At 42.6% G+C, this 21,193-nt stretch overlaps 1 protein-coding gene across 2 annotated transcripts in view; it reads left to right on the top strand.

Annotated features, from left to right (window-relative positions):
• Window positions 1-21,193, top strand: part of ADGRA1 (adhesion G protein-coupled receptor A1) — a 961,549-nt gene that overhangs the window by 268,652 nt on the left and 671,704 nt on the right. For both annotated transcript variants that reach the window (XM_044298088.1, XM_044298089.1), the window contains one exon: window positions 14,418-14,582. In XM_044298088.1, coding sequence (XP_044154023.1) covers window positions 14,418-14,582 — 165 coding nt within the window. The remainder of the gene's footprint in view (window positions 1-14,417; window positions 14,583-21,193) is intronic.

Consider the following 21,193-nt stretch of genomic DNA (forward strand, 5'->3'; position numbering starts at 1 on the left):
ATTGTGAAGTACAGAAAAATGCTGAGTGTATCAAAGAAGATGAATAGAGAGTGGGAACATGGGTAGGGGAAGGACTAGCCAATACAAATAGTGGCTATGTCACTAGATCAGTCCCACAAACATAACACACAGAAGAAGAAGAGCACTAATAGCATCATGTTGGAAATAGTCCGTTCTTGAGGGAATGAAATGAACATAAAGGCGCTGGGTATCCGTCAATTAAGCGGCTAAAAGGAGAGAAGAGAAAAATAATAATAATGAATAATAAAATATGAGAATATGGAAGACTCATAAAATATGAATCAATCTGATTATATATAGACCACAGTTAAAAGAAACAAAAATCCACAGTGGTGGGCCCAGCGGTTAAAGAAAAGAAGAAAAGCCCAGATTCTCATTAAGGCCCCTAGGGCGCAATGTCCCAAGGGTCCATATCCAGCGGCTCTCTTTTTGAGCAAGCCGCTTGGATGTGTTGCCTGCACGTAGATCTACCTGGATGGAGTCTATGCCTCTGATTCTGAGGCATCTTGGATTACATGAATGGAACTCCTTGAAATGCCTAGGGATAGGTTTTAGGGTCTCAAACTCCTTCACCTCCTGTGCATTAATAATGCCTCTCACGTGCTCCCTCACCCGGACCCTCAACTCGCGGGTCGTCAAACCAACGTATATCTTGGGACATGGGCACACCGCGTAGTAGACGATCCGTGTGCTGGAGCACGTGAGAGACTGACGAATCTTGAAGGATCTCGCTCCAGATGAATCCACAAAATCAGAGGCACGCTCCATATTCGGGCATGCGGCACATCTGCCGCATGGTCTAAAGCCAACCTTGGGGCCACCTTGACCAAAACAAAGTTGGGATGGGACGAAAAAAAAACAACAAAAGGAAAATGGAGCAGGGCGGTGGACCGGGACGGAAGAAACAACCGGAACCAATCATCACCACAAAACCTCTGGATAGGGAACCTAAGGTAATTAATCTATCTGATTATACCCTCTCTGGCACAGATATTTCTCTGCTGGAGAAGGGACTATCCTATGTACCTAGCTGTAGGTTCGATTGTTTCACTGCCACTAAGGACTTGCACCTTTTTGGTCGCACTCTAATGATGAAGAGATGGCACTGTAGGAGTGATTCCACTGGCTCCCTGAGTTCTGAGGAGGAGCAGCGAGCCCTCCACATCTTGGAGGACCTCCTCCTGGAACAGGAGAGACCCTCTGTCAGCATTGTTAATGAGATACCATCAGCTATTAAAAAGAGATCTAAAAAATTCCCCCCCTTGTCACTATGTCCGGCAATTGACCTCTTTGTCAAGACGGTCAGCAAGGACTTTGAACGGATTTCTACATCAGTTCCACATGATAATTTAAATAGGGACCAACGACAGAGCCTTGACAAACTTAAAAATCTTCCGGACGTTATTTATAAACCAGCTGACAAGGGGGGGAATTTGGTGATGTGGCCCCGTGGTATGTATCTGGCGGAAGCCTACCGACAGCTAAGGGACCCCATCTGCTATCGAAAATTAACCTACAACCCCACTATTTCTTTCAGAGGTGAACTTCTGAAAATTTTGGATGCTGGACTGGAGGAAAATATTATATCGAGACAGATGTATGAATCTCTTATTATCCAGGAACCATCGATCCCTACATTATATTTATTGCCAAAAGTCCACAAGAATTCGTCTGTCCCCCCAGGTAGGCCCATTATATCGGGATGCAACAGCATGGTGGAGAATGTTTGTAAGCTTCTAGATTTTCATCTCAAACCCATCGTGGAGACTCTACCATCACATGTTAGAGATACATCTGATTTCCTGCAAAGGATACAGGGTATTACCCTTGAGGAGGATAATATTCTGGTAACATGTGATGTGGAGTCTCTCTATACGAGCATCCAACATGCAGATGGTCTACGGGCAGTGGAGTTCTTTCTTTCGGTTGGCAATTTACCCAGGGGGTTCTCCCTCTTCCTGCTGCAACTTCTTGAGTTTGTGTTGACGAAGAATTTCTTTTCGTTCAACGGGTCCTTTTTCCTGCAGCTCCAGGGGACAGCCATGGGCGCGGCATGTGCGCCGGCTTACGCCAATCTGTTCCTGGGGCTGTGGGAAAGGGACCTTTTCCTGTCGGACAGACACGTCATCATGGACCGCGCCATTCTTTGGGCGCGGTACATAGATGACGTCTTTCTGATCTGGCAGGGAAATGAGGAAGAACTTCACACTTTCTTTGAATTATTGAATACTAACTCTAGGAACATCAAATTGACTTATACTTGCAGCAGGGAGAGGGTAGACTTCTTGGATGTCTCGGTATTCAGGGATGTTGGTGGCCTTCTCAGGACGGATGTATTCCGTAAAGAGACGGCCGTTAACGCTTATCTACATGCTACATCGTTGCATCCGAGTAGTACTATTTCTGCCATTCCCGTGGGCCAGTTCTTACGCATCCGTCGAATTTGTTCGGATGATGCTACCTTTGAAAGACAAGCCAGTGAACTGAAGGATCGTTTTCTAGCAAGGGGCTACAGCCATCGGGCAATTAAAAAAGCCTATTGGCGAGCTAAAACTCAGGACCAAACTTCTTTGCTGCAAACTAAAGGAGATAGGATACCGGATAATAAAATAAGATTCGTAAGTACATATCACTCCCAGTGGACAAAAATGAGGGAGATCTTGGCCTCACATTGGTCCATTTTATTGACGGATCCTATCCTAGAAAAACTTCTATCTACACGACCTCTGGTTACAGCACGTAGGGCTAACACCCTACGGGATAGTTTGGTTCGAGGCTACCTTCAACCGACACCATCCCAACTTTGTGTTGGTCAAGGTGGCCCCAAGGTTGGCTTTAGACCATGCGGCAGATGTGCCGCATGCCCGAATATGGAGCGTGCCTCTGATTTTGTGGATTCATCTGGAGCGAGATCCTTCAAGATTCGTCAGTCTCTCACGTGCTCCAGCACACGGATCGTCTACTACGCGGTGTGCCCATGTCCCAAGATATACGTTGGTTTGACGACCCGCGAGTTGAGGGTCCGGGTGAGGGAGCACGTGAGAGGCATTATTAATGCACAGGAGGTGAAGGAGTTTGAGACCCTAAAACCTATCCCTAGGCATTTCAAGGAGTTCCATTCATGTAATCCAAGATGCCTCAGAATCAGAGGCATAGACTCCATCCAGGTAGATCTACGTGCAGGCAACACATCCAAGCGGCTTGCTCAAAAAGAGAGCCGCTGGATATGGACCCTTGGGACATTGCGCCCTAGGGGCCTTAATGAGAATCTGGGCTTTTCTTCTTTTCTTTAACCGCTGGGCCCACCACTGTGGATTTTTGTTTCTTTTAACTGTGGTCTATATATAATCAGATTGATTCATATTTTATGAGTCTTCCATATTCTCATATTTTATTATTCATTATTATTATTTTTCTCTTCTCTCCTTTTAGCCGCTTAATTGACGGATACCCAGCGCCTTTATGTTCATTTCATTCCCTCAAGAACGGACTATTTCCAACATGATGCTATTAGTGCTCTTCTTCTTCTGTGTGTTATGTTTGTGGGACTGATCTAGTGACATAGCCACTATTTGTATTGGCTAGTCCTTCCCCTACCCATGTTCCCACTCTCTATTCATCTTCTTTGATACACTCAGCATTTTTCTGTACTTCACAATCTCTGGCCTCAGCCATAGATATCTAGTTTTGTGTGGACACCAGTGTCGTTTATTACATTGGTATTGACATGATAATACTTAATAAGAGGATCACATTCTCTCTTCCTCTTTCACATTTTTCTTCTCTTTTTTACCACTCTAGGTTATGATCACTATTGATCACACATCTTATACACCTCCTTCATGGTTTTCATGAATTATATGAACTTTCTCAGTTCTCTACTCGCACCAACACACACATTAATTTAATTAATTAATTAATTATTTATCTATACATTTATTATCTTTTGATGTAGATAATAAGCTACACGTTTCATTCACATTTGTTTGCAATCATGTTTGGTACCCATAATCATGTTGCCATATGTATTCGGTATTGATGTTATTAATTTTGCTACCATTTAACTTATATGTATACAATAGATATATAATTTCAATCATGTATTGCATTATATTTGTATCATATTTATGTCTGTACTTCATTATCAATTTCTGTATATGTATATATATACTGTCATGAGGTATATATGCCGCACTGATGCTCTGTTGCGGCATACTTAGAATAGCATCTATCGCTATGGCCTGGTTACGGATCTTAAAAATTAAAGGGTTTTTTCTATGTTATTTCGCTGGTTCTTCCATGCTCCTCCCCCCTCTGTTATGTGTGCGCGCGTCATCCTGGGTACTGCCTCCGGCGCCTCTCACCCGTGCGTCCTTACGTCACAGCCGCCCGATCATGTGACTTTGTCACATGGCGTGGGCGTGCCGGCGGGACGCCGGCTGTGGGGCGGCCGGATGCGGAACACCAGGATTACTGCGCGCCTCTATTACATGGACACCTGGGGGACGGGTAAGTACTCAGTTTCATTGGCTAGGAGTGCCTATTTAAATCCGGTTCACAGTGATGGCGCTACCCCCTGACGAAGGTACGCCGAAACGCGCGTTGGGGTAGCGCCACCCTGGGTCTTCTTGCACACGGTCTTCTCAGGTGAGCTCTGGTTCACCCTGCCCCCCGCTGGTCTTGTGGTCATTTGTGTCTACTCACACTTTGTCCCTCATGCTACTTACTTCTGCAACTTTATCCAGTGGGGATGCAGGAGCTGACCTTGCTCTACCTAATATTGTATTTTACTATTCACATATTCTTTCCATGGGTTGGGCACTGTACCCAGGATTCTTCTTTCCCATGTTAGACATGATTATACTTTGATCTTTTTATGTTTATTCCGTGTGTACCTTTCTTCCCAGGGTGGCGCTCTGCTTTTTCTCCGCCCTCATCACCTTGTTTCACGGCATCCCATGCATTTATTTATCTCTTTTTGTTATTTTAAACATATGATAATAAAATTTATATATTTTTTGGTAATATGAGCTCTCTTTTCATTTGTTTCTACTATACCACCTAGTTGCTCAGTAAAATTGATAATAAAAGGACGGTTTTGTTACAATAATATATCCACATTTATTATTGCCTAATAAAATACATATAAAATATCATGTTCTATATATAAACACAATAACCAATAAAAATAAGCAAAAAATAATGTCCAGTCACGTTCCCTCTATAAACATATAGTGCGGAACTCTCGCACTATTTAAAAATCAGTACGTTCCACAGCAGTATAGAGGTTAGTGCAGTGTCCTATTGATACATGCTTTCTTGTAATGTTCTTAATTAGTTTAAAGTTGCCACTCTTTGAAATCGTACCAAGCATAATGTGCAGCGCTGATCAGGTGGTTATATCGTCACTGTTTAAATTAACGGCACTGTTATTATGCACAATAGTTAAGCAGTATATGGTGTTGGATGCTTACTGCTTCTTATAAGGCGCGCAATGATTGTCAGGTGGTTTCTTCGTTGCCACCCGACACATTCAGGAAATAGTGCAGTCATTATGCGAGATGTTCAAGCAGATTATGTTGCTAGCTGCTTACCGGACCTGTCGCTGTATTTAATAAAAGTTGGTACGTACAAGGCTGTATTCTGATTTTAGTTCTCTTGTAGAGCGCTTGTTACCCTTCTTGCATATGCGCTAGTGCCAGCACTGTTTTCTTGCGCATGCGAGTTGATCACTTTGTAACACTGGCTTTGGTCTTTGATTGCGAAGTTTCGATGTAAAGATTCGCACTCCTTATATGCGGCTGTGCTTTCAATTACCAAACGCATTTCAAAACCGCACAGGTTCCTTCTTCAGTGGTTAAAAATATAATGAGAATGAGGGACACAAAAATCGTTACCTATATAGGAATCATGTGACTTATAAACTCTGGGCCGGACTGTGACATATAAGTACTACTAGTCAAGACCTGGACTGGACTGGACTTTGTCTTTATTCTTGTGTTCAGTTCAGACATTGCGATTATGTGATCACACTATTTTAGATGTTATTACTTTTACTTGGAATCTCCATTATCGATCTATATTGTTTACTTTGCATATCATATACTGTATAGTGTTTTTAAAACTTATGAACTACAAAGTATATGTCTGGGTACCTCTCATATAATATACTTTTATATTGCTTAGATCGTATATGTAGAGCTTATTCAGACTCTGCGGTTTGTATTTTATTTTTACTACCATATTGTATATAATTCATACCTCGAAAAATATATAAGAAATAAAATGAAAATAACAATGACAACTAGAAAAGCTACAATTTCTGGGGAAATTGTATGAAGTGTTCTTGCCTCCACCAGTAGTCTACAACTGGAGTGGGCAGAGTAACTGGGTAGAGTGGCTTAAGTAACTGTTGTGTGGTTGGAGTGGCTGGAGTAACTGTGGAAAGGTTGGAGTGTGCAGAGTAACTTTATGGAGTGGGCAGAGTAACTGTGTGGAGTGTTTGGAGTGAGTGAAGATAGTAAACATTACACTAACCAATTGATTGATCAAATTTAAAAAGTGCACATGACAAGCTTGATAGAGTGAGAAATGCTTTTCAACTTTTATTTATTTATATAGCGGATTTAATTGCAATGTTGTTGCCCAAAGTGCTTCACAGTTACATTAAAACATACATTTATAAAAACATTAGCAGCATTATCAAGCCTCGCAGATGAAGGTATGACCACATGCATTTGGGGGGTCTCAGCATCTTGAAGTAGAATGGAGGTGAAGGTGTGTGATATGTTTGATGATAATGAGTGTTCACAACCACTGTTTCCTGGCAACGCTCATGCCCCGTTTATGGCTCTAAGCGTGTGACACCACATCACTATGTACCTCCTGGGCACATTCACTGTCACAAACCTCCATATGCACTATGCTGCTGTGGGGCTCCAGATCCTGAATGTCACAAACCTCCATTTGCACTATGCTGCTGTGGGGCTCCGGATCCTGAATGTCACAAACCTCCATTTGCACTATGCTGCTGTGGGGCTCCGGATCCTGAATGTCACAAACCTCCATTTGCACTATGCTGCTGTGGGGCTCCGGATCCTGAATGTCGCAAACCTCCATTTGCACTATGCTGCTGTGGGGCTCCGGATCCCAAAAGCGTGGGTATGAAAGGTCCAGTTTAGTCCAGCGTGTCTTTGCAGCTTTAGATCTCTTTCCTTTAGATGGCATGATGATATTCACATAGCTGTAATTTATTTTCATAAATGTAGCTAGTTAAAACACCTCAAATACTCTCTACTGTATAAAACTTATTTCCAAACTTTTAAAGGAGTTGGCCACCCTAAGTATCAAAAATCCAAAGTGCCCCCGACAATAGCCCAAACTATGAAGTATTTAGATCATGCTAAATGTGCTGACTATATGTAATTTTCTAATCTGCTCACCATGACATGTTCCCCTGAGGAGCTTCCTCAGACAGGCTGTGTGGGCGGAGCAGCTGTAAAGTGAAAGTAAATATCCCAGCATGCATTGCAGCAAGCATCTTCAGAGGAGTAGTCACATGATGTCCCCGTCCACCTCTGTTCCTATAGAGACAAGAGCCCCTCAGACACACTGTAAAGCACACCCCAGTCCCAGCAGTAAAGAGATGGCACTTCACTGGCGGTTGCCATCTTCAAACGGTTGTAGTTGAAAAATTATAAATCCTACAATGAAGAGTTTATATTGTGAGAATCACAAGACCCAGACCTACATTTTGATGCATAGTTTGTCTCTGAAATATTCAAAATTAAGGCACAGTCGCAGTTTAGAAATTGCCCTTCAAATTTGAGGTGGCTAGAGTGGCGTTTCAATGAATGTCAATGGGTGGCGTGAATTGCAAACAAATGGTCATATTGTGAAAACTATCAGGACTATGGCCTAGCCGTGGACATTTTTTAGTGGCAGCAGGGATAGCTGAACGTTTTGATATAAGATTTGTGTAGGTGTGTTTGAAAATGAGGGAGTGGTGGCAGTTTAGAAATCATGTCCTGATTTTTCAGCTAACACTCTAGCTTTTGTCAGCTCCCACTAGTTTTGAACATTCCGCCATTCATTCCTATGGGACCAATTTCGTCACAAAAACGCTGATATTTCGTGAACCATTCTGCAAAACGTTCCACAAAGTAATAGCACACCAATCGGGAACAATCCGCACGTTTTGGTATATTACTGTGGGAGGAGTTAGGGTGGTAAATTTGGACATAATAAGAATATATACAGTATGTGAGATAACAGTAAGTGGTCTGTCGGGACGGTTCACGAACGTGATCGCGTGCACACGATCAAATGTTCGCGAACCGCAAGTTCACGGAGAGTCCCATTCATTTTAATGGCAGGCGAGCCTGAAAAACCTTCAGCTCATATTTGCAGCCAAGAAATAATTACTAGAAGGGCACAAATAGTCCCACAACATGGACAGTGACATACCAGATGTATTATTCGAATTTGCAATCTCGATTTATTTTTTTCAATGCGAAATATCGGCAATATAATTTTCGCGTACTCGCATGCGCAAATGCACTATACAGTACCCAAATGCACTATAAAGAAAGTGTATTGGTATATAACACCCCACTTCAATCAGTTGTTTTGGGGGGACTGGTATATCAAACTAGTAGAAATTATTTGTTTCAATAACGCTTGTCCCTCTATATACCTGCAGTATCGCAGCAGAACCGCACACAACTGCCGCACAATACAAATGCACTATAATATACTTTCTAACATAGAAAGTATTTTATAACATTGTACAAGGAAGGCAATCCATTAGAATATAAATAAAGAGAAAACGCAATCTTTAATAATGTTACTATGAGGCTCCATTCACACGTCTGTGTTTTGCGGATCCGCAAAACACGGACATTGGCACTGTGCATTCCGCAATTTGCGGACCGCACATCGCCGGCACTATAATAGAAATTGCCTAATCTTGTCTGCAATTGTTCTATTTTTTTTGCGGAAACGGAAGCACGAATGCGGAAGTGCGAATCCGCAAATACGGATGTGGATCCACAAATGCGGATGCGGACTGCACATTCCGGCCCCATTGAAAATGAATGGGTCTGCACCTGTTCCGCAAAATTGCGGAACGGATGCTGACCAATTATGCGGACATGTGAATGGAAAAGATATCCGTCAAAATGAAAATAAATTAAATTATTAAAGCAAAAAGCATAGATGTAGCAGGCAATAACAAGTGCTTGGCGGCACTAAATCAGGTGCTCGGCAGAACCAAATCAGAAACCATGTGGCCTACCACAATCTGGGGGGTTCCAGTGCACATCCATGAATCCCAGAGGGAAAGCAAAAAACATCTATCCCTGGGCTAGATGATGATGTGGTATTGAAGGACAGAGTGGGCAAAGAACTGTCCCTGATATTGCCCTACAGGGGGGTGCTATTCTGGCCCTGATAGCCTAACCACAGACCAACCGCCCTGATAAGAGCGAACCCGCCCGGAACCTTACCCTATATAAAAATGGCCCTAGTAAGGCCCTAGCCCCTAAGCCCCTGACTTCCAGGTGATCACTATATAGATCTATGTGTTTTTGACTCATTATAAAACTATATTATAAGTATATCGCACCCCTTTGTGTATCACACATATCTATAGCACACCTATACCAGTCCTTAAAAATACTTTTAGGGCCCTATTAGCTAGCGTTTGGTGTTCATAACAGCCTGTCCCTGCTCCATACAGCAACCTCTCCCTACACTGGCAAAACACTGAATGTAAAATGGCGGCCAGATCAGGTTTATTTATAAGGTAGGGTGTATGTCCATGTGTTCTGGAACATCTCAATTGGCTGTCCTGTACTACCTGATGGATGTGTCATGGGTCAAAGTTCTTCACAATGGGGCGGGCGCGAATATCTCCATATGTTCGCATGTTCGGCGAATCGCGAACACGCAAAGTTCGCTTCGAAACGACCGCCGGGCGAACCGCAAGGCCACCTCTATTAATCATATCTCTGTCTCCTGGTTTTGACCCTGCTTGCTGACTATTCTTTGCATTCCTTCTATTCTGGTAGGTCTCCTTCTAGAGAGTTTGCATCAGTATCCGCTACCTTACTTTGCAGGCATAACCTGGGTCCATAGCAGCCAAGTCTATCCTGCCTTGCAGTGGGCTCTGATAAACACCTAGAGGTAGCCTTAGTTTCCTACCAACCAGATTGGTTAAAGGATAACTGTCATAATTTTTATTTATTTGCTAGTTTGTTAGAGCGAGGCATGTATACCTGAGTTAGTCTGTCAATGATTGTCAAATGATCTGTAATTACCTTATAATAACAGCTTTAATTAATGTCCCCGTCCCTTTCCACTGGTCTCTTAAGATACTGTTGCTATGGTTCATCTGTCTCCGGCTAGGAAGACAGAGGGGCGGTCCTTCACACTGCATTAGGCTTCAGAGGGAGGAGGAGTGTCTCTCAGTAATCCAATCCGATTGGCTGGCAGGAAGCTGCTGGCTACAGCAAGTTTGTATGTGAAACTGAGGGAATGCAGTTTTGGCCTCATAGAACTGGCAGAGGAGCCATCTTGAGCAGATCCTCATAATGTAGGATTCAAAACAGCCGTAACTAAGGGGAAAACTCAAGGAAAACAGTGGCAAGTGCAGAAACTAAAGATTGCTTTATGCATAATGCTGCTGCAGCAGTAACATATGACCAAATAATTTTTTTGGGGGATGAAAATATGACAGTTATCCTTTAAGGAAGACTGGTGGCAATTTATGAGTTCTCTGGCTGTGGTTGCGGCGGGTGACCATAGTGTATCATTCACTCTCTAAGCCTTTTGCTAAGGGTTCATATACAATGGTCAATACAAGATATGGCATGCTTGCCTAGAACCTTGCCATTATTAATATGAGTGAGGATTTTCATCATCCCACCTATTAAACCCAGGAATGTTTAATTAGCAGAAGATTGTATGAGGGTTAATACCTACTTGGTCTCTACTTGAGGTCAGTCTGTTGTCTGAGAGGTGATCTGCCCACAGTTGTTGCATGGTGGCTGCTGTTGCTGTAGTGCTGTGCCTGTGGGTTGGGGTGGCCCAGTGCCGATTTTCAACAGATATATTTTTCTGTATACAAAATCCTAATTTGTATTATCTGTATAAAGTCAGTTGCCTTTGTTGTAGTTAAAGTTGCATCGTACTAATGCTCTACTGCCCCATGAGAGTCAGAAATTGAATGTAAAATGCTGTGTAACTGTGTACATTTTTTGTGTCACTCACAGTGGTTCATCCTCTAGGGGGAGCTGTTTATGAAGACTAGAACATTCAAATTAATCATACAAAGCTCTCAGCTTTAATGCATTGACTTCTGCTAGAGAAAAATCCATTGACATATTAACATTGTGGAGTGGAGCTGGCCATGCTTGACTGAACCGAGGCTGAACAGAATGGCATTAAAAAGCAGAAAACTCTTTCAGCTGGTGCATTGACACAATTATTTCTCCCTCTTATATCTGACGTCTTACAATTGTTTTCCTGATGTTCATCTATTTTCTGCTTGACAGGATTACACAATGGGCCCCTATATTTAAGGTTTGTCCGCCTGCCATTTTTAGAAAAACAAATTGAAGTTCAAATTATCTGGAAGTTCTCTCCTTTGTTAGCGGAATCGGTAGTTGTAGTCCTCACTGATGTGTAACATGCTTAAGAGTTACTATTCTGAGCATGCCTATGTATTGGATTTCTGGTTTCTAATCAATGGGAACGGTCTATGTACTACATGGGCTGTTATGACTGCTGTGCAAAAGCTAACAAATGCAGGGATGTTACACCAAACAGTGGGCACTAATTATTATTCCATTTTACTGCTATCTCTACTTTATACATTTTAGGTACATAGCATGCATTCTGATTAAATAGTGTGAACCCACCTGCCACAACAAAACAGCCTTTACAACAACAAGGTCTACTAATGAACTTCAGGATGGATAGGAACATGTTTTGTTCTATACTAAATAGAAATTGACTTGTGCATTTGGGTGGGGGAGGTGAAATGGAGGTGAATGAGAAGTAGTAATGGTCCCTTTCAATCTATCAAGACAGAAAATTTTGGATTTGGATGGGGAATACAAACAGCTTTATAAGTGGAGAAAGAGGCATTTGTCTATGATAAGATATAGTACAAAGTTTCTTATATTCCCATGGACTATTGTTGCAATGAAATGCTACATGATTGCAGACAGGTACTACAGTCATATGGTAAGAGTTCACTGGGACACAATACTGCTGTATCTGTCTAAAGCCCCAGAGGAGTGGAGCAGTGGATGGGAATGGTAGTGGCTCTGGCTGTAATAATTATTCACAGTGGCAATACTCACACTGATGCCCCCTAGGGCAGGCCCAGTGATAGGAGGGCGCACCCTTTCATCCCTCAGGGCATACTCTGATGTTGGGCATCCTGCCTGATGGTAGTTAGGGCTTGGTGCAGGTGCAAGGCAGGAGATGTAGGTACAGTGGCGGTGAATGGTGTTGGAGTCAGTAACCAGACCAGTTGTAGAAAGTAAATGTCTCTCTTTACTAAAGTGCATAATAGGAGTTGTAGTACATCTAACGGTATCAAAACACAGTTCTAAACAATTGACTGTATGGATATAAGCCATGGTTGCCATTGTAGTACTCCTTCCTTCTACCTCTCCAAAGTCTCTTTTTGCAGAATCTAAGGCTGGCAATATTATTCTTGAAATGGTGACTGTAATTCCCAGCTGAGGGTTACAGGATAAGAATACGCTGGGCCAGACCGTGCCCAATTGTGAAGGGTGTTTTAGCAATGTCCCTCTCACTTCAGTAAAGTCTCTGTCAGCCTTAAGCAACAAATACCTTACTGACTGAGTCCAATGCTCGGCATGCAGATTCTGGACTTTATTGGTTAGTTCTTTTTCTTTTCCCGTAGAACTGTGAAGTAGAAATGGTTTTCTTTTAGTATATTTCTAGAAATGTAAATTTTAAATATTTCTCATAGTGGTTCTCTGGAATTCAGGCCTCGTTCTGTGAGGAGTGAACACATGTAGCTCCCTCTCACTTCTTCCACTAGCACACTACTGAGCTTGGGGTGGATTTAAATCCAACACCTAACTTCCTACAGAGTCAGGGTCATTAAAATATACTGATCCATACAGAAAAATGCTGGCACATTACAAGGCATTAACATGTAATAACATTAAATGACATTACATAACAGGAACAGTTTGCAAGTACCCTATTTTGGGGTACTGCAAAACAGACAAGGACAGGCACCTTTTCACTCTAAGTGTGGTCACACAGACATTGACATTTTGACTTAAATATTGACAAAAACTTTCTAAACACTCATAGCATTGACCACTATATGGGGCCACTGCCACTCTTCCCCAACTCTGGCTCCAAACTCTCCCTTATAACGCTGGCCATACAGCAGTGAATTAAACTCTTATTTGGCCAACAGCTATCACTCTCAGTCCCCCCATAAGTATGCATGCTTTGCTAGGTAGTGGCTATTTTCCTGAGAACAAAAAGTTGAAATCCAATGTGCCAATGCCAGATACTTTTGTCCCCTGACGTTAGTGGTCTTGAAGAGATGGGAGGCCCCATGCACATAGGGCTACTTTCACACTGGCGTTTTGGTTTCCATTTGTGAGATCCGTTTCAGGGCTCTCACAAGCGGTCCAAAACTGATCAGTTTGCCCTAATGCATTCTAAATGGATAAGGATCTATTCAGAATACATTAGTTTGCCTCCATTCCGCTCTGGAGGTGGACACCAAAACGCTGCTTGTCCGTCTGATGATACGGAGGAAAAACGGATCCTGACACACAATGTAAGTCAATAGGGACGGATCAGTTTTCACTGACACAATATGGCACAATAGAAAACAGATCCATCCCCCATTGACTTTCAAAGGTGTTCAAGACGGATCCGTTTTGGCTATGTTACAGATAATACGAACGAATCCGCTCTGAACGGATGCATGCGGTTGTATTATCTGAATGGAAGTGTTTGTGCAGATCCATGACAGATCCGCACCAAACGTGAGTGTGAAAGTAGCCTAAAATGATCAGTCAAACATGCTGGAATCGTCGGTTTCAGACAATATAGAACTACTGAGCATGGCCAGCTTCCGACCTTCCCTGCCCCCTCCTACCATCATGCACACATCATTGAATGCCAAAACAATTGCCAGCACATCAGTGTGAGACTCTGTGTTGACCCATGCTATACACAGGTGCCCAATGAAACTGGTAGAGACTGGTTATGCTGCAACCACTTAAACAGGTAATGTGAAATTACTTGTCAGGAAAAAAATACTTTTTATAAATGTTTGCCAAAATACCTGGGATAAAGATCTGATTGGCATTATTGATGTTTTGCAGTGATCTCCTCCTGTCCAGCGTCGGGTTGGAGTCTACAGGTATTTGGGAATGTCAAGTGAACTCATCTTATGGAATCGCATCTAAACAAGTTGAGATTATTGTCCTGGAAACTGGAGCACCTTATTGTCCTATGGAAAGGATAATCAACAACAAAGGAGAATACAGGTAGGTCCATGCTGGCTCCACCTCAGTCAGTGGTGGTTCCACTGCAATGTCTCAAGCTCACAATGAACTTCCGCATGATCTTCAGGAGCCTCCAAGGAAGCTATAAGCAGATATATGTATATGTTTATCTGTATGAATGTTTTTATGTGCTAAAGACTCCATCATACTGTACATTATATTTTTTTAGTAGTCAGTAGATTTATGAATTCTTTAATCCAGCTTCAAATTAATGCCAAAGGCAAAATTTGTCATTGGGTGTACATAAAAAAAAAAAAAATGCTCTCAAGCTTATAGATCGACTTCCAGAAAAGTTGAAGAAAGTGTATTTTGAAGTACAGTTAAAACCAGAAGTTTACATGCACTATATTAAAAGACACATATCCATGTTTTACTCAATATCTGACATGAAATCAGAATAAACCTTTCCTGTTTTTGATCAATTAGGATTACCATAATTATTATTATTTGCCAAATGCCAGAATAATGAGAGAGAGAATGTTTTAAGGCATTTTTATTACTTTCTGCAAAGTCAAAAGTTTAAACTGTATGACTTGGGTCAAATGTTTTGGATATCCTTCCACAAGCTTCTTACAATAGTTGGTTGGAATTTGGGCCCAAACAAGTGTTCATAGTAACGCTTTACCAATAGGGATGAGCGAACTCGAACTGTATAGTTCGGGTTCGTACCGAATTTTGGGGTGTCCGTGACACGGACCCGAACCCGGACATTTTCGTAAAAGTCCGGGTTCGGGTTCGGTGTTCGTCGCTTTCTTGGCGCTTTTGTGACGCTTTCTTGGCGCTTTTTGAAAGGCTACAAAGCAGCCAATCAACAAGCGTCATACTACTTGCCCCAAGAGGCCGTCACAGCCATGCCTACTATTGGCATGGCTGTGATTGGCCAGAGCACCATGTGACCCAGCCTCTATTTAAGCTGGAGTCACATAGCGCCGCCCGTCACTCTGCTCTGATTAGCGTAGGGAGAGGTTGCGGATGCGACAGTAGGGCGAGATTAGGCAGATTAACTCCTCCAAAGGACTTCACTTGATTAATCGATCGATCTGCAGCTGTGCATCATTGAGCTGCTGAAATTCAAATGCTCACTCACTGTTTTTAGGCTGCCCAGACCGTTTGTCAGTCACTTTTTTCTGGGGTGATCGGCGGCCATTTTGTGTCTTGTGCGGTGCTGCGACCAAGTGCATCCAAGCTGCGACCAAGTGCATTTAACCCTCAATGGTGTGGTTGTTTTTTGGCTAAAGCCTACATCAGGGTGAAGCTGTCACACCAAGTGCATTTAACCAGCAATAGTCTGTTCATTTTTTGGCCATATACTAAATCAGGGGCAAGCTGCGCCTGTCACCAAGTGCATTTAACCCTCAATGGTGTGGTTGTTTTTTGGCTAAAGCCTACATAAGGGTGAAGCTGTCACACCAAGTGCATTTAACCAGCAATAGTCTGTTTATTTTTTGGCCATATACTACATCAGGGGCAAGCTGCGCCCGTCACCAAGTGCATTTAACCCTCAGTAGTGTGGTTGGTCAAGCTGTGACACCAAGTGCATTTAACCAGCAATAGTCTGTTCATTTTTTGGCCATATACTACATCAGGGGCAAGATGCGCCCGTCACCAAGTGCATTTAACCCTCAGTAGTGTGGTTGGTCAAGCTATCACACCAAGTGCATTTAACCAGCAATAGTCTGTTCATTTTTTGGCCATATACTAAATCAGGGGCAAGCTGCGCCCGTCACCAAGTGCATTTAACCAGCAATAGTCTGTTCATTTTTTGGCCATATACTACATCAGGGGCAAGCTGCGCCCGTCACCAAGTGCATTTAACCCTCAGTAGTGTGGTTGGTCAAGCTATCACACCAAGTGCATTTAACCAGCAATAGTCTGTTCATTTTTTGGCCATATACTAAATCAGGGGCAAGCTGCGCCCGTCACCAAGTGCATTTAACCAGCAATAGTCTGTTCATTTTTTGGCCATATACTACATCAGGGGCAAGATGCGCCCGTCACCAAGTGCATTTAACCCTCAGTAGTGTGGTTGGTCAAGCTATCACACCAAGTGCATTTAACCAGCAATAGTCTGTTCATTTTTTGGCCATATACTAAATCAGGGGCAAGCTGCGCCCGTCACCAAGTGCATTTAACCAGCAATAGTCTGTTCATTTTTTGGCCATATACTACATCAGGGGCAAGCTGCGCCCGTCACCAAGTGCATTTAACCCTCAGTAGTGTGGTTGGTCAAGCTATCACACCAAGTGCATTTAACCAGCAATAGTCTGTTCATTTTTTGGCCATATACTAAATCAGGGGCAAGCTGCGCCCGTCACCAAGTGCATTTAACCAGCAATAGTCTGTTCATTTTTTGGCCATATACTACATCAGGGGCAAGCTGCGCCCGTCACCAAGTGCATTTAACCCTCAGTAGTGTGGTTGGTCAAGCTATCACACCAAGTGCATTTAACCAGCAATAGTCTGTTCATTTTTTGGCCATATACTACATCAGGGGCAAGCTGCGCCCGTCACCAAGTGCATTTAACCCTCAGTAGTGTGGTTGGTCAAGCTATCACACCAAGTGCATTTAACCAGCAATAGTCTGTTCATTTTTTGGCCATATACTAAATCAGGGGCAAGCTGCGCCCGTCACCAAGTGCATTTAACCAGCAATAGTCTGTTCATTTTTTGGCCATATACTACATCAGGGGCAAGATGCGCCCGTCACCAAGTGCATTTAACCCTCAGTAGTGTGGTTGGTCAAGCTATCACACCAAGTGCATTTAACCAGCAATAGTCTGTTCATTTTTTGGCCATATACTAAATCAGGGGCAAGCTGCGCCCGTCACCAAGTGCATTTAACCAGCAATAGTCTGTTCATTTTTTGGCCATATACTACATCAGGGGCAAGCTGCGCCCGTCACCAAGTGCATTTAACCCTCAGTAGTGTGGTTGGTCAAGCTATCACACCAAGTGCATTTAACCAGCAATAGTCTGTTCATTTTTTGGCCATATACTAAATCAGGGGCAAGCTGCGCCCGTCACCAAGTGCATTTAACCAGCAATAGTCTGTTCATTTTTTGGCCATATACTACATCAGGGGCAAGATGCGCCCGTCACCAAGTGCATTTAACCCTCAGTAGTGTGGTTGGTCAAGCTATCACACCAAGTGCATTTAACCAGCAATAGTCTGTTCATTTTTTGGCCATATACTACATCAGGGGCAAGCTGCGCCCGTCACCAAGTGCATTTAACCCTCAGTAGTGTGGTTGGTCAAGCTATCACACCAAGTGCATTTAACCAGCAATAGTCTGTTCATTTTTTGGCCATATACTAAATCAGGGGCAAGCTGCGCCCGTCACCAAGTGCATTTAACCAGCAATAGTCTGTTCATTTTTTGGCCATATACTACATCAGGGGCAAGATGCGCCCGTCACCAAGTGCATTTAACCCTCAGTAGTGTGGTTGGTCAAGCTATCACACCAAGTACATTTAACCAGCAATAGTCTGTTCATTTTTTGGCCATATACTAAATCAGGGGCAAGCTGCGCCCGTCACCAAGGGCATTTAACCAGCAATAGTCTGTTCATTTTTTGGCCATATACTACATCAGGGGCAAGATGCGCCCGTCACCAAGTGCATTTAACCCTCAGTAGTGTGGTTGGTCAAGCTATCACACCAAGTGCATTTAACCAGCAATAGTCTGTTCATTTTTTGGCCATATACTAAATCAGGGGCAAGCTGCGCCCGTCACCAAGTGCATTTAACCAGCAATAGTCTGTTCATTTTTTGGCCATATACTACATCAGGGGCAAGCTGCGCCCGTCACCAAGTGCATTTAACCCTCAGTAGTGTGGTTCGTCAAGCTGTGACACCAAGTGCATTTAACCAGCAATAGTCTGTTCATTTTTTGGCCATATACTACATCAGGGGCAAGCTGCGCCCGTCACCAAGTGCATTTAACCAGCAATAGTGTGGTTATTTTTTGGCCATATCCCAGTCTAATTCCGTCACTAAATCCATACCGGTCACCCAGCGCCTAAATACTAGGCCTCAAATTTATATCCCGCTAAATCTCTCGTTATCGCTGTCCTGTTGTGGCTGGGAAAGTTATTTAGTGTCCGTCAAAGCACATTTTTTGTTCTGGGTTGAAGTACAATTCCCAATTTAGCAATTTCATAATTTAGTGGTTCCTGCTATATCAGAGCTATTTGAAATCTATCCCTAAAAGGGTATATAATATTCAAGGTGGACATAGGGTCATTCAGAATAACTTCACACACACGCTACTGTGCATTTCCAAGTCTAATTCTGTCGCTAAATCCATACCGGTCACCCAGCGCCTAAATACTAGGCCTCAAATTTATATCCCGCTAAATCTCTCGTTACCGCTGTCCTGTTGTGGCTGGGAAAGTTATTTAGTGTCCGTCAAAGCACATTTTTTGTTCTGGGTTGAAGTACAATTCCCAATTTAGCAATTTCATAATTTAGTGGTTCCTGCTATATCAGAGCTATTTGAAATCTATCCCTAAAAGGGTATATAATATTCAAGGTGCACATAGGGTCATTCAGAATAACTTCACACACACGCTACTGTGCATTTCCAAGTCTAATTCTGTCGCTAAATCCATACCGGTCACCCAGCGCCTAAATACTAGGCCTCAAATTTATATCCCGCTAAATCTCTCGTTACCGCTGTCCTGTTGTGGCTGGGAAAGTTATTTAGTGTCCGTCAAAGCACATTTTTTGTTCTGGGTTGAAGTACAATTCCCAATTTAGCAATTTCATAATTTAGTGGTTCCTGCTATATCAGAGCTATTTGAAATCTATCCCTAAAAGGGTATATAATATTCAAGGTGGACATAGGGTCATTCAGAATAACTTCACACACACGCTACTGTGCATTTCCAAGTCTAATTCTGTCGCTAAATCCATACCGGTCACCCAGCGCCTAAATACTAGGCCTCAAATTTATATCCCGCTAAATCTCTCGTTACCGCTGTCCTGTTGTGGCTGGGAAAGTTATTTAGTGTCCGTCAAAGCACATTTTTTGTTCTGGGTTGAAGTACAATTCCCAATTTAGCAATTTCATAATTTAGTGGTTCCTGCTATATCAGAGCTATTTGAAATCTATCCCTAAAAGGGTATATAATATTCAAGGTGCACATAGGGTCATTCAGAATAACTTCACACACACGCTACTGTGCATTTCCAAGTCTAATTCTGTCGCTAAATCCATACCGGTCACCCAGCGCCTAAATACTAGGCCTCAAATTTATATCCCGCTAAATCTCTCGTTACCGCTGTCCTGTTGTGGCTGGGAAAGTTATTTAGTGTCCGTCAAAGCACATTTTTTGTTCTGGGTTGAAGTACAATTCCCAATTTAGCAATTTCATAATTTAGTGGTTCCTGCTATATCAGAGCTATTTGAAATCTATCCCTAAAAGGGTATATAATATTCAAGGTGGACATAGGGTCATTCAGAATAACTTCACACACACGCTACTGTGCATTTCCAAGTCTAATTCTGTCGCTAAATCCATACCGGTCACCCAGCGCCTAAATACTAGGCCTCAAATTTATATCCCGCTAAATCTCTCGTTACCGCTGTCCTGTTGTGGCTGGGAAAGTTATTTAGTGTCCGTCAAAGCACATTTTTTGTTCTGGGTTGAAGTACAATTCCCAATTTAGCAATTTCATAATTTAGTGGTTCCTGCTATATCAGAGCTATTTGAAATCTATCCCTAAAAGGGTATATAATATTCAAGGTGCACATAGGGTCATTCAGAATAACTTCACACACACGCTACTGTGCATTTCCAAGTCTAATTCTGTCGCTAAATCCATACCGGTCACCCAGCGCCTAAATACTAGGCCTCAAATTTATATCCCGCTAAATCTCTCGTTACCGCTGTCCTGTTGTGGCTGGGAAAGTTATTTAGTGTCCGTCAAAGCACATTTTTTGTTCTGGGTTGAAGTACAATTCCCAATTTAGCAATTCCATAATTTAGTGGTTCCTGCTATATCAGAGCTATTTGAAATCTATCCCTAAAAGGGTATATAATATTCAAGGTGCACATAGGGTCATTCAGAATAACTTCACACACACGCTACTGTGCATTTCCAAGTCTAATTCTGTCGCTAAATTCATACCGGTCACCCAGCGCCTAAATACTAGGCCTCAAATTTATATCCCGCTAAATCTCTCGTTACCGCTGTCCTGTTGTGGCTGGGAAAGTTATTTAGTGTCCGTCAAAGCACATTTTTTGTTCTGGGTTGAAATACAATTCCCAATTTAGCAATTTCATAATTTAGTGGTTCCTGCTATATCAGAGCTATTTGAAATCTATCCCTAAAAGGGTATATAATATTCAAGGTGCACATAGGGTCATTCAGAATAACTTCACACACACACGCTACTGTGCATATCCCAGTCTAATTCTGTCACTAAATCCATACCTGTCACCCAGCGCCTAAATACTAGGCCTCAAATTTATATCCCGCTAAATCTCTCGTTACCGCTGTACTGTTGTTGCTGGGCAAGTTATTTAGTGTCCGTCAAAGCACATTTTTTGTTCTGGGTTGAAATACAATTCCCAATTTAGCAATTAAAA

The sequence above is a fragment of the Bufo gargarizans genome, chromosome 6, assembly GCF_014858855.1.
Source record: "Bufo gargarizans isolate SCDJY-AF-19 chromosome 6, ASM1485885v1, whole genome shotgun sequence".
NCBI classification, from domain to species: Eukaryota; Metazoa; Chordata; class Amphibia; order Anura; family Bufonidae; genus Bufo; species Bufo gargarizans.